This window comes from Solanum pennellii, chromosome 6 (genome assembly GCF_001406875.1).
Source record: "Solanum pennellii chromosome 6, SPENNV200".
NCBI lineage: Eukaryota > Viridiplantae > Streptophyta > Magnoliopsida > Solanales > Solanaceae > Solanum > Solanum pennellii.
In genome coordinates this window covers 51,237,914-51,253,465 of record NC_028642.1, presented here as the reverse complement: position 1 = coordinate 51,253,465, position 15,552 = coordinate 51,237,914, and the positions used below count along the sequence as shown (strand labels likewise).

At 30.4% G+C, this 15,552-nt stretch overlaps 1 protein-coding gene across 2 annotated transcripts; it reads left to right on the top strand.

The window, feature by feature from the left end:
- Positions 1–820: 820 nt before the first annotated feature.
- On the top strand, positions 821–5,675 carry LOC107021481. 2 transcript variants are annotated; one of them, XM_027917445.1, is made up of 5 exons: positions 821–1,194; positions 2,552–2,587; positions 2,751–2,989; positions 3,764–3,912; positions 4,967–5,675. In XM_027917445.1, the coding sequence occupies exons 1-5, from the start codon at positions 1,028–1,030 to the stop codon at positions 5,201–5,203; spliced, it is 828 nt and encodes a 275-aa protein (XP_027773246.1). In that variant the 5' UTR covers positions 821–1,027; the 3' UTR covers positions 5,204–5,675. The 2 variants fall into 2 exon arrangements, with proteins under 2 accessions (XP_027773246.1, XP_015077639.1); XM_015222153.2 differs by lacking the exon at positions 2,552–2,587.
- The last annotated feature ends 9,877 nt before the right edge of the window (positions 5,676–15,552 follow it).

Genomic DNA, 15,552 nt, shown 5'->3' with positions numbered 1-15,552 from the left:
CACCCCCACCACCACCCCCAAAAAATAATAATTTTGATTTTAAAAAATATTTTCAATGTCATAAATTATTTTTTACTCTAGTAAAAAATGTCACTCAAAAACATTTTTCATTCATAAATCAACCACTAAAAATCATTTCCGAAAAATGTTTTCTACTCACTAACCAAACATGAGAAAATAAGTCCATAATCTACTTGTTTTCCAGGAAAACATTTTCTAGGAAAACATTTTCCATGGAAAACATTTTCCTCCATACCAAACACACCCTATAAAGTGTAAGTTTTACTTAGACTTTATAAAGTGTAAGAAAAAGTTCCGTTATACATTAAAAATACACGTTATGACACTAAAGGAAAATATTTGGAAAATTGGATAAAGAGGAACTTTTTTTCCACTAAGCTTATTTTAGTTAGTATAGTGACTTATTTTGGTCATTTTTATATTTTTGTGGCTTATTTAGATTTCCGACTCTCATTATCATCATTCACCAAAATCAATTGTCATCACCATTAGCCATCATTTGCAATCGTCACCCTCAATCATTTTAACATCAACCAATAACTAAATAATTAGTTTAACCTAATATCATTAACCGTCATAATCGTTCAACACAATATTATTTCACTACTAATTATCACTCGTCACCAACAATAACAACCACCACGTTGTTATAACATTAGATCATTTAATATTTTCTTAGAAATTTATAATATTTATTATTTTCAAAACAAAGACGAACAACTCTTAACGTTTAATATTTAAATCTTAATATAATAATGTCTTTTTTTTCCTTATTTAAAATTAAAAAATATGAAGTTAAGCCGTTTGTATTGAATGTCAAACTAAAATATGGTAGGCGCTAGACTTCAATTCTTTGAGGGGAAAAAAGAAACTTTTGGTTTCTCCTTGAAATTCCTCGAGAGAACACACAAATTATAGATTTTCTGGTGAAATTTGGGAAGACCCAATTCATCTACAGATCGTTAATTTAGTAGAAGAAAATAGTAGAGATTTAATTTTTTTTGCGATGAGTTCACGAGGGCTGCTGCCATTGATGAATCTTGTTAGACTTAATGGAGTTCCAATTCTGCAGCAGTTGCAATTGGAGGAGCGGTTACTAAGGACCTCATCTCATAACTGGTGTATCGTGAATGATGGAACCAATGAACCCACCATTGTCATGGGGATTTCAGGGTGAGCTATCAATTTTCACCCTTTGTTATGGTATGATGAAGTTACTTTTTTTTTCATAATACTTTTTGCTAGATATGTTTCTTGATTGTTTCGATTGGTGGGTTTGTTGTACAAAGATCAATTCTTTGTGGGTTGTTATAGCTTTTTGGGTTTTTTTGTTAAATGACGGACTAACTAACCCATAGTTCTTAATAGATGTGTGATAGTAATTGGTGCCTTTTGAAATGAGTGGATTATGTACTGAGTTTGTTGTTGTGCTTGTTTGGAAATAAAGTTAAGGAGTGTGAAACATTACTCCCTCCGTCCCAATCTACGTGATGTTGTTTGACTTGACATGATGTTTAAGAAACAAAGACCGTTGAAACTTGTTTCTAAAACAAATCATAGATGTTTGTGTGGGTATAAATCATATCTTAAAGACTTTTTAAAGTTAAATTGTTACCAAGTAAAGAACTCTGTAATTCTTTTTGGGACTTACTAAAAAGGAATGTGTGTCATAAATTGGAATAGCAGGAGTATTTGTTTTCGCTTCATAATTGTAGTTTTGCAAGTCTTTGAATAGTAGAAGTTACTTTGAGTGGGTTATACATTTTGAAGAGTTTCTCTACAATGAATTATTAGGATGATTGGTTCGGATGCTATCTGATTTCTAGGATGTTCACTATTCTATCACCTTCATCTCCATATATATAAAAATAGCTTGAAATAGAAGTCTTCAAATGGGTTGGGAGCACATCACAAATTCGTACTCTGAGCCAGACTCGTTATCCACTGGATTTCGAACTGTGTGCCACTGGAACTGGGGGTTTCTTAGTTATCTCAAGAAAAATTAAGGACCTTTAAGTTGTTCCTAGGTACCACTAAAAGTTGCAAAAGTAAGAGGCAAAGGCCACTTGTTTCTATATCCCACACTGGATGATGGATACGCTGAGGTGTCACTTTTCATTTACATCGACTTAATAGTCTTTTTAGGGTGGGGTTGGGGTTGGGGGGATTATACCTCTAGCAGCTCAATAAACGATCAATGAATGACATTTTTCCAGAATATCTGCAATTGTGTGGTTTCTGAAAATAAGAAGTAAGCAGATCTTATATGAATCAAATGTGTGTCACATGTCATGAATAAGTTGTAAAGGTTCTTACTGGTTTGATTCAACTTAGTGAACTTGCAGATTACTAGCATCTGCGTGGTTTCTGGAGAAAAAGTAATCAGAGATAAATTTTCTATGAATCTAATATGTTCCACATGTCCTGAATAATGTGTAAAGATTCTTATGGAGTGAGCTATCATTGTCAACTTATGACTCCATTTGTGTGTCATAAAGACACTGATAACAGGCCAGTTTTCCACTTTCAGATATCGTGTAGACCATATATTGGTTGGTGCTAAGCGGTCAGTATTACCTACACTTCTGGTGTGCAAATTCTGATCTTTCAGTTTTTAATTGATGCAAGAAGTTATGAGTACTTGAATGCCATAGCTGTAGTGATAGAACTTTACTGCTGTATGTTTTGGAATGTGTAATTTTATATAACAGCATTAACCATTTTCACAGAAAACCAGCTGAACTTCTTGAAATTGGTCCTGTTTTACAAGACAAGGTTCCAGTAGTTAAGAGGTTTTCTGGAGGGGGCACTGTAATTGTCGATCACCGGACAGTTTTCATCACTTTCATATGCAACACAGATGCTCTCCCTAGTGTACAGCCATATCCTAGACCCATCATGTCATGGAGTGGCCAGCTGTATAGCAAAGTGTTTCAAGGAGTTGGGGATTTCTCTCTTCGTGAAAATGGTACTTTTTTTGCTCAAGGATATCGTTCATCATTGACTGTCCAGCATATTTGCAGGAAGTGTTGCATGTTCTCTTCTTCGAGATCCAAAAAAGAAAAGAGAGAAAGAACACTTCACTTTTTACTTGTCCAAAGAAGAAAAAACCACTTGCTTTAAACTTTGTTAAGGAGGAAACACTTGCTTATGCTTTGCTGTATGGTTTTGTTTGCACAATATTAGTAAAATTTATTTGACTGACAGAAAGAAACTGGAAGTTTCATCTGGCTGACAATGTATTTGTGCATATATTGGGGTCTAGAAGGTTGAGTGTCAGTCTGACAATGCTGTAGTAAGAACTTATTGTATGATGGTGGTTGTCCTCCGATAAAACTTTTACGCCGCACTCATGACTCATCAAGGGAGCTTCCTTTTGTATAGATTTAATTGTCTCTGGAATATAAGGTTCAAGAACTTTCTTGCTAACTTCCTGACAAGAAAAATCACATTCATTGGATGACCACTTGGATGCTTCTTTTTCCGTATTTTATTTCTTATTGTTTGCAATGTTATATCCTTTTCTCTCTATGCTGTTGGTTCCTGTTTCTATGTACACTGTTTTACTTAGCCTTATAAGAATGGTGAATACTACCCCCCACCTGTCACTATCCATCTGACTGCTTGAATTTGTCTTTTTTCCAGCTCCCACATCAATATGACTTGAGGATTATTGTTTCATGTATTGCTCACCAACTTTCATAGATAACCAACTTTTTATTGTACTTCTACATGATCACAGACTATGTTTTTGGTAACCGCAAGTTTGGTGGAAATGCTCAATCTATCACAAAAAGGCGTTGGGTCCATCATACGTCTTTTTTGTGGGATTATGAGATGATGAACATGGGTTATCTCAAACTTCCAAAACGAGCTCCTGAATATCGACAGGTCTGCTAGTACTTCTGCAAGTTCCTTGTTGTACTTGTTAAGTAATCTTGTGAGCATTCTCTTAAAGAACTTGATGATGCAGCTGATTTTTTGACATTGTGTTTCTTGAAACACTCTGATTTAAGATGTTGGCAGAATAATCTCAGCCGTGTTTGAGATTGATGCCAAAATTTCATTCTTGTTATATGTTGCATCATATGGGACAGCTATGTAATTAACAGAAGGATATTGTTCAGGTAGTCATTAGTAGAATATTTTCATAGCCAGAAATTGTTTTTCTCTGCCCTCCAACGTATAGTACATTACTACATTCTATAGGGAATAGTAGTGTAATTCTTGCACTGCATGAATCTTCTTCTTAGCCCAATGGTGTCAATACCAGTAAGTTAATACTGACATTGTGGTGAAAAGATGAAGAATGGGTAGCTTCTCCATTTGCACCTTCTGATCCTTCTTGTACTCTGCTATCTTGTCTTTAATTACATTTGCACAAGTAATAGTTACTCTGGAATGCCTTGACAGCTGTGTTATACCATCCCATAATTGTAGAACATGTTTTAATTTTATTTGACTTTGCAATTTGCTTGATGTTGTTTTCTCATCGATGATTGTACTGGAATCCTGAGGGATTGTAGTATAAGATGCACATTGTTCAACTAGGAAAGTATTCAACTTCTAGGTTTGGAGGATACGGGAAGGAATTTCTTATAAGATGCCAATGCTTGATAATTAAGTGAATGTTGAAGTTCTGGTACAGTTGACGGTGGTACCTTTTGTTGAGATATTTCATATTATGTTGATGATTCTTATCACATGGTATCAGGTTCTTGTTACCATTTCCCAATCTAATTTGATGGTCGTGGCTTTTTTTTTACTCAACGTAAGTTGAGTTAAATATTCTCATGCCCAAGTCTATAGTAGTTCCAATTATATGCAAACTCATTTGCTACTTGACAATTTCTTCACTACTTTTTGTTTGCACAAGTTACATTTCTGATGCACATTCAAAATTTGCTTGCTTGTCTCTGAGAGAGTGTTCCTATTGATTATTCAGGCAAGAGACCATTCGGACTTTATTTGCCGCATGAAGGACTATATATCTCGACAAGAATTCATCAATAGAACCATTTCTGCACTTGGCAGCCAGTTTAGCGTAACTCCTCTGGAGCTTGTATCATCTGACTGTCCTGATGACACGAAATTTGTGCCCTCCACTAGACTACTAGGAAAACAAGAACTGGAGGAATGTTTTGAGTCTGAAGCTGGGAGTGTCATACTTCAGTCACTGTAACTGCTACAGGATCTTTGCTTGATGGTGCTACTGTATGCCAATGTACGTACCATAATTGATTATTCACTCGAGGAATACTTTCCCAACTCATTCATGTTGCTACTTTGCTCAGACGAAAATACTGAGAAGGCGTGCTACCCTTTTTGCCATTGTGCTAAGCAGTGGGCATTGTTTGTCAGCACGTCGATTGAGTGCTTACGCTAATCATTCTCTGGACAAATAACCATCTCTCTCCCCTTCATTTGGTTCTGTGGTTTTAGCTAGTAGAGGTGTTGGTGGCAAATTTACACAGTGCCTCTTGATTATACTCTTTAAGTTTTGCCTTTTCCATAATCATAGGTATTAAGAGTATGTTAACAAGCACATTCAAAAGGCATGTCCAATGTAACAATAACATTATGTGTCATATGAGTTTTCTCTTGACTAGACCACCTTGATTATCTAGTGGAATAAGGATGCAATTGTACCTTTATGTGGCAGTGATGATATAGGGGAATGAGATCGAATGACCAACATCTACTCCCTTCGTTTCACAAAGAATGACCTGGTTTGATTTGACACGAAGTTTAAGAGTATAAAGAAGATTTTTCTATCTTGTGGTCTTAAATTAAAGTTAGGTTAAATGTACAAAATTGCTCTTTGATCTTGTGACGTTAAACATATCACGTGGTAAACTGATTTAAAATGTAAAAAGAAAGAAGACATTTTTTTTTTGAAACAAACTAAAAGAGAAAGAAGATTATTCTTTTTGAAACGGAGGGAGTATAATTTATTAGGTATCGTAGCCGGTCCACTTTAATACCCAAAGAATATAGGTTTTGGTTCCTTGAAAAATGTGAAATCAAATGATTACTTCTACAATACAACCAAAATATTAAAGAAACTAACAGGAAATAAATAGAAAAAAACTAAAAGCATCTTTCTAAAAGGAACTATAGACGTTACTCACGTAAATTTTACTATCTACATTTTTCAATATTATGGAAAATCAAATTGAAATACAAAAAAATGAGTGATGAAAAAGTCCCTTTAATTTCCTTTGTAAAAAAGAATTTAAAGTCATTCATCTCATAATATGCATATTGCAAACTATAAAAACAAATATGATTAGATGCTTTAGATAGATAAATACATTACCAGGTTAAATCATCATAATGAACAAATTTCTTTTAGTTAGTTCCTTCTTTTTTGGAATTTAGATTATGAGAAACTATAGTAAATATTTGTAAATAGTCAAGTCAGTTGAATCATCAAAATAATCTGTAATATGCGATTTCACATCAAAATAACATTTCTTTTTATGTCTTGAACTAAGGTAGTGATTGATCATGTTTCATAGAGGGAAAAAAATGTAGTTATTGTTTTCTTAGTAAAAAAAATGAGAAAACAGTGTAATGTCCCCTTAATCTATTAGTCAATTATCAACTACACGTATATTTATATTTCACAGGGGTCCTATTATCCCTGAACTTTTTATTTTCAATATTTTGTGACCCTCAAATGTTGACCTGTTCAAGAAGGGGAATACACCTCTTCTAGGCGCGTAAGGGTTCAACAAAAAGATATAAATGTCTAAAATTGAACTAAATAATCCATGTAGCGGTATCTCATTGGAGATTATAAAAGTAATTTTATTTTTAAATCTTTCCTTTTTCTTGTATCATAAATTGTTATACCCATTTCATGATTTCTTCAAGTTTTTCTCATAGTCCTTCAACGACGGTCTTCTAAATTTCATCGCTAGGAGCTCCAAATCACTTTAAAGCTACTGATTTATGCTTAGTTAATCGTACATCAACCATTTTTAGCAACAACAATCACCTAACTCATAAGAAACTTTCATATATGAAGCCCAAAAATAGAGTTCAAATTTTTTCTTAAGCCCCTCCTAGTAATTTCAGCAATAAATAAATAAATAAAAAGAAGTCAAACCACAATGAACCAACAACGATGACTTTGAAATTTCACTTTCTAATTTCATTCTTAGCAAATTTGGTTTTTACTCCCACATTTGTGAATACTTATTTGTGGAAATTTTGTTTTTGATACCGAATTGAAAGTTTATGTAGATTAGCTATGGAGTTGTTCTTCTTCTTTAATTTGGTGTAGAGATTTCTTTCATCATTTTTTCTTATTATTTATTCACTAAAGAAATCATTAGTATTTTGGAAAAACAATCTCTATTTGAAAGCTTTTTTTGTAAATTTCAATTTCTAGGTTTAGTAAAAATAGAAACTTTACATAATTTTACGGGGATATTAAATTATTGTTTTGATTAGGATTATAATTTATAAAGAAAAAGAGAAAAAGATTAAAAAATGAATGTACAGTGATTCGCGTGTGTTGCATAGCTTTGACATAAAATTGGTTATGTTTTTTTAAAGAGGTGATTATTCCATATTTGAATATTTCATGGGTTAATAGGTTCCCTATAGAATAAGTGTTTAGTTGAGAATTGACTAATAGATTGAGGGAGCTTTTGACTATTTTTGATAATCCCTTAGTTGCTATTGTGTTAGTCTATAAAACAATTAAGAGTTGCTTCTGAATTTCTGAGAGTAATTAGAAGTGATTTTTTTTTTTAAATTTCTGAAAGTCAAAATAAATTCAACTTTGAAGTCGAGTTTCAATTTTTATGACAAAATGTGTTTTTGGAGTTCAAACTCTATTGAGATGTGCAAGCTTCACAGTGTGCTACATTACCAGGTTAAAAGTACAGAAGGAATGCAGTAAAGAACTAAAATAAACGACAATAAGGATAAGGAGTTTTACGTGAAAACCTCCTTACTCGAAGGAGTAAAATCACGACCTGTCACACATGATTTTCAATAGCTTTCAAAAATCACAAGCAAAAGGGAATACATACTTCAAATAAACCACATGAGATTAAACTCGTAATCTTACAACACGTAATAACTCTATTACTTAACTGAGCCAAAGCAATGCCTCTATTCCCCACTATATTAACTAACTCTAATCAATATAGACTTCAACTCGTAAGACACACAATTAACTCTAATCGTGTTCTTAAAATCAGCAACCAAGATAAGACTTGATACATTTTTTTATAGATGAGAAACAATACCAATTTCAGCACAATACTAGCATTTAAAACAATTACAGATTGTTCTTTTCACTCTATCAGGTCCCTTTTCGTGTGTTCTCAAAGCTTGAGTTTTTGAAAGACAAAAATCACCTTTTTAATGAATGCATTATTTTTTTGTGTGTTCACTTGAATATATCAATCACCAATAAGAATTATTATATGCTGACAAACAACCTCGTCCATTCTCATTAGAAAAATAAGTTGTCTTCTCACCAGCCAGCTGACAAAATAGTTTTACCGTTATTTATCATAGTGAACTTGGACGAGAGCTACTCTACCTGAGATCGAATCCCGATATTTTTGAGAATCATCAGAACACCTGAAATAATACAAATTCCAAAAGAAAGTAGAGTAAAAAAATCATGCCCAAACATCATATTAAATAAATGATAACTACACATTTAGTTGGTTAATAACGGGAATTCTATAACTGAAAAAAATTTTTTTAGTCGTTATACATAAACTGAATTCTTGATTTCAAAAAAAGTAAAAAAAGAAGAAGAAGATCAACGAACTCCGTATTCTATATTTGCAAAAAAAAAAAAAAAGATTTTGTTGGTTCATCAAGAAGGTGAAAAAAAAGATCAACAGAACACTACATTCCATTTTTGTAGTTGAAGAATTGTCTAAGTATGAATTATTCTCCATTATTCCTTCATTTTTTTCCGAAGATTTCTCTGTTGTTGTTACACAACAATCAATTATTTTTCTAACTACTTGAAAAACTTTATTTTTCTGAGAGTGTGTAAGTATTAATTGTTCCCATCTATTTCACATTCTTCAACTAGATATACTTTATATGTTTTAGTTTCAATATCAAGTCTTGAATGATTCATGTTGTCATTATTTCTGCTATCTTGTTTTGATATGAATTTTTGTATATAATACAATATTTTTCTATCCTTTATTTTATATTATTTTCAAGGAACCTTTATGTAAATAATATATATAATTCAAATCTCTCTAATTTACACTTTGATCCACATTTTAATTTTTTAAAATAATTTTTAGAGAATTTTAATGCCTTTTTGAAAATATCTAGGGGTTTTAGCGTTACCATAAGCCTCTCTACAATTTTAGATTCTTTTCACCTATTTCGGTGCAGATTTGAACAGTGCAGGCCGTATAGCAACGCTCAACTCTCAGAAAGTTGGAGGCTTCCTGAGTTGAGATACTTGACACTTGATTCAAACTCAATGAGGAAATGTTCTTTCATTGGATGAGTATATGGAAAGTTAAAGATTTCATAATACATTTTCCAAAAATGAAAATTCTAAAAAGTAGGCACTGGTCACCAACCAGATTTTGGTATTGGCACCTAAACTGACGGATGTTCAATATATTGTACAACCGACTACAGTTTTGTTACATCAAAATGTAATTATCTAAACACTCTAAATATTGGGTTGAGATACCATCGGAGACTTGCTTTATCAATAATACCAGAAGCGGGCAAGGGAAAAGTGCCTAGAAATGATTCGAGAAGTCAGCAATGCAGTCAATCATGTGTGTTTGTGTCAAAAATATTTCTATCTTTCTTTTAGATATGAGGTGTGTATCACTGTCCTTGGAAACATTTTCTTTCTTCGTGTATGTTTGTGTCAAAAATATTTCTATCTTTTTTTCAGATATGCGAATTTCTAGAATAAAGTGAAATCATTTCTAGAATAGATCAAATATTTATGAACTTGTTAAGCAGTTCAAATTTTCAAGATATGTGTCCCATGTCAATTATAGATCTATACGTTTGATTTTGATTCAACTTATATGAGAAGAGAAAAATAGATAAAAACTTTGAATTTGTGACACAAGAAAGGTAGGATACCATAGATGATTTTTAGAAAACAATTTACAAGGTAATCTGTTGTGGTAGAACTTTGGTAAACATTTTGTGTGTGTAAATTATTTAGTTTGTTGTCCTTTTTATTTAAGAAACTAATGTGGCTCTTCCTTCGATAAAAAGTTTAAATACTAATGATTCGTTTTATTGAAGAACACATATTTTTGGATTAGTTATTGGATAAATTACTTATATACTTATAAATTACTTATATACACATCTTTATTTTTCATAATTTCTATTATTCCTTATCATTTAAAAATATTTCTAAAATCCCTCTTTTTCCTTTCAAACCCACTGTTCCAAATACATAAAGTTATACACGTTTTTTCTAACTATTTTTACTCCTTATTTCACTCCCTCAACCTCTTCCTATTTTTACTCACTCTATCTCTTCCTATTTTCACTCCCTCAATTTTTACTTCCTTCCTTTTTTAATTTTCAGATTTATTTTTCTCTATTTTCAGTAATATCTCTCCACAATTTTTTTCAAAACAACTCAAGTTTTCGCTTTATAATTTTTTTCAAAGAATTACCGAATTCTCCTCCATTTTCACCTTCACAATATGCATAAGGGATAGGTAAAAGACATGATGTATTCATATTGTTTCCTGCAAAAAAATCAGTTTTAGGAGATCTTCTTTTGCTGGTGAAACTACATTATGAAATGAAAAGAAGTAGTCTCTACCAAATATATCATTTTATCATGTATCAAGTGTTGCTATGTATCTTCTACGGTTATTCAAATTTAGAAGAATATGTTTTCGTACACAATATCAAATTATATTCGTGATACATTTGTGAGCGAAGAAATCGAGGAAGGACACATGCTCGAGCTTTAAATCTATTGTTTTACAAATTTTCAAAATCCCTCATTTTTGCGCATTAAATTAATGTATCAGCGTATCAGATTAATGTATCTCACGCATCAGATTAATGTATCATGTATAAAATGTAATGTATCTTACTTAACAATTAATGTATCAGCGCTTATTTTAGTATGATACGTAAATTCAAATTTATACTAAATGTATCTAATACATAACAATTACCAAACAATAATGTATCGATCTCAAACAATTACTATAATGTATTTTTTAAAAAATTTAAAGTGTTGTATTTCTCAAATAAAATAACAGACATACATAATAATGTATCAAACACTATTTTTTTTAGTTATGATACGTAAATTTAAATTTATACTAGATGTATCTTATACATAACAATTACCAAACCATAATCTATTGATCTCAAACTTAAAATCTTATGGGCAACACTTACTTATTTAATGTATCTAGTAAAAATATAATATTTATCAATTCAATCGAAAGGATCTTTATGATCTCAAACAAAAGAACATACATAAATAATAATATATCATGCACTATTTTTTGTTATGATGCGTAAATTTGAATTTATACTAAATGTATCTGTAACATAACAATTGCCAAATAATAATGTATTGATCTCAAACCTAAAATTTTATGGGCAACACTTTCTTATTTAGTGTACCTAGTAGAAATACAACACTTATCAATTTAAATTGAAAGGATCTTCATGATGTATTTTCTCGAAAATTTTTGATAATTTTTAATCAAAATTGAAAGAATCTTCAATGAACTAGGAGAATAATTTTGAAATTCAAAGTTTTCGTCAATTTTGAATCAAAATGGAAAGGATCTTCAATGACTGGAGAAGAATTTAGAATCTCAAAATTTTCGATAATCTTGAATCAAAATCGAAAAGATATTCGATGAACTTGAAGATTTACAAAAGAAATCGTTTGTCCAACAACAATTCCATACAATCCTTCATAACTCATCCCGCTTTTCAAAATTTCGACATATTTTTTTATGAAACAGAGAGAACGATGAACAAGAAGAAGAAATTTAATTTTTTGATTTTTTTGGGTTGTTACACTATGATTTTGAATTCTTGATAATAATTTTGAATGGAATAACGTAATTTGTGGAATCTTAATTCAATTTTTCCCCTTAATTAGTGGAACAAATGGATACTATCAGATTTTAAATTGATTTTACAACTTTTTCCCCCTTAATAAGTGCAACAGATTGATACATAATGTATCAACAATAATGTATCCGGATCCGTAATTATATATCTGAAATGTCTAACAAATATGAGATTTATGTAATTATAAAAATAATAGGGATAGAAGGTAATTTAGATTTTACACTATGATATTTATGAAAGTGCATGTAAAATTAACATTATAATAAAATATCATAAAAATTTCATTTCAACAGAATGTATCACTTCTAATAAAAAAAAGTTTTAGAGGTTTTAATAATCATGATTTGGAGTACAATTTTTTTCATTCAAAAACCTTGATAAACACCAATACAACAACAGTGTTCTTGACACAGTCAATACAAGAAAATTATTAATATAAAAAAAAATTGAAATGATTTATGAAAACTTACCAATTCAAGAGGGAAAAATGGTGTTTGATTGTAAAAAGAGAGAAAGAAAGTTTTTAATTATGAAAAGTGATGTTATTATTTGATGACTTATTAAATGAGTCAGAATGTTGTTAAGAGACTCGTACAGATCTGATTGATTCAGACCCATTAAGAGTTTTTTTTTAAAAAATAAAACAAATGAACTTAATGGGCTGAATCTGAATGATTCATATTCAGACCTAAAAACCAAATGTACTTAATAAGTTGAATCTGAATTATTAAGATTCATACCTCCATTAAGTTCAAACAAATGAGGCCTTAATTATGGTTAAAAATTAATAAATATTGTATAGACTTTTAGGATTGAGACTCGTGTTCCCCTGTTAGAGAATGACACAAATGCTCTACTTTTTGGATGACAGAGACTCTAGTGTCAAAATAGTATAATGAAAGGTATTCGTATATCATTTTCGATAGTTCACGAGTATATTTATATTTTTTCCATGATTAATGACGTATCAAACAGACGTTGACATTTGATTTAACTTTTAAAAATAACACAACGACAACATATTTTAGTATTTCATTTACAACGTTTCTCTTGCACATATAACCCTTTACATCCATACTCCACTAAATAATTACATTATATATCCCCAACTAATTTCACATAACTAATACTAAATCAATATCATATAAAATATATGTACTAATTTCACGGCATGTGCATTGCACGTGTGTATAGGATGTTGTAAAATAGAATTAATATTACTAAAATAAAAGTTGTTACTAAATAATTATAATTTAAAAAACATAGGACAAGTGCTTTTCAATGATTTATACTGAATTGTCATAGAGCTCCTTGTATTCTGAAATCAAAATGACCAGATATTATTGAAACATTTCAAAATATATTCGAAGTTTAAATATGGGGAGAAGTGACATTTCATTATTATTATTATTATTTACTTCACTCAATTTTGTAAACAAATCTAACTAACAAAATTTTAATAAAATATCAATACAAAAAATGTCACCAATAGTCTTTCCTCTTGAGGTTATGAACATAAATGATGAATACATTTAAGTATATTTTTTCTCTTAAATATTCATACTTGAAATTTATTAGGTGCATGACACTAATCAGGATTATCAAAAATATTTTAATATTTTATCTTTATACGCAATCTATCTTTTACCAATTAATATTTGAGTAAGACTATCATAGAGAGGTAATTCTACAAAAAAATAAATAAAAGGTACTTTATTGTTATAACGAATGATGGTTAAATTGAGGTTTGAGTGTGTCAAATATTTAATTTGACTAATTCTTTGTTTTAATTTAATTATATTATATGAACAACATCACCTTTGATGAAAATATTTCATTTCTTTAAGTTTCTACCAAATCTTTGTAGAATTGTAGTCTTCTCCTTTTTCCTACCGCATACATATCATCTAGTTATTATCTAATGAAAGTATCTAGTATCTTATACAAGTTGTATCGTGATATAACATAATAAAATTTTTCAATAATAAAAACTAATAGATGAATAAAATTTAAAGTATTGTTTATAGAATTTTAGATTTGATTGAAGATTATTTTATGATCAATCACTATTTTCATATCTATTTCTATATAACTAACATGGAGTGTATCTTGTGACATTAAATTTTCTCAAATTAAAATGAACTCAAAATAATAGTAAAAAAATATTGATGGAATGATACATAGTCAATAAAGAAGGAAGATGAAAATATATGTTCATGTTATATTCACAATAGTGTCCTAGTTGATTAAAATCTCTTTTCACCAATACTTTACTTTCTTTGTTCATTTTTACTTACACATCTATTAAAAAATAATTATTATCATGCCTATATTTTCATATTATAAGTAAACGTAAAAATATATTTTTGAAATAATGAATTTAACATCAAAACTAATGATTTAATGGATTACGTTATGCCCATTGTTTTAGCAAAATCAGAAAGAAACTACTTCATTCGAGGGAAAATAATAAACAATTAAAAACCAAAGAATAAATATCATTATCCAAATCATGTGACTTTTTTCATAGAAATATCTTCATCTAAATCATGAGACTTTTTCATATTTGTTTTTTATTATTGTCTTTTCCGCAACTTTTTCGTCTTTGTGAATTTATGAATGATTTGCTACAATTTGTCACCAACTCTTTCTTACGTAGTACCTAGAATTTCGTTAAGTTTTGAACTTAATCAATGATTGCAAATAATGGTGAGATTTTTTTAAGAAGAAGAGTAGAAAACTTAAAAAAAAGTCGTAATTTGAAGTTAGAGCAAACCGTCTTTTTGTAGCTAACAAATAGTAGTATGAGTAGGTGCTAATTGTTCCGGAAGTTATAACCTTTCAAAAAAGTAACTCCTCATCGGAAAAATCACAATCTTTTGCAAAAATCGCAAAAAGGCACAACCGTTCGGAAAAATCACAACCCTTTGAAACAATCACACTCCTTCGAAAAAGTCACAACCCTTTGTTGACACCCAATTTTGGCCTAACATTTTAAAAATTCGTGATTTTGAAGCTTTATTTATTTAATAGCAAATTTTGGTCCGATGATTTTGAAATTCATACATTTTGAGTCAAATAAAAAAAATAAAAAAAAAAATCTGCCTTTCCCACATTGTCTCTCAAACAATTTTCAAATTTTGCAATAGTCCCACATCGGTATTTCATCCTTTTTGAGGATTTTTGGGTTTCTATATAAGCCCACTTCATTCACTATTTTTAGAGAGGATTTGGAGGGGAAAACAAAAGAATACTCATAAAATTTTGAGAATTCTTGGTTCCCATAGTTCAAAAATTTTAAAGTGTTTTTGTGGTTTTTCGAGTTGAGGAGGTGGAGTCGTCTTCTTCAAACTCGTAGTTCCGGTTCGCCGCCCAGAACCAGGTAAATTTTTTTCTTAGCCTTGTTTTATTTAATTCCCAGCTCTTTTA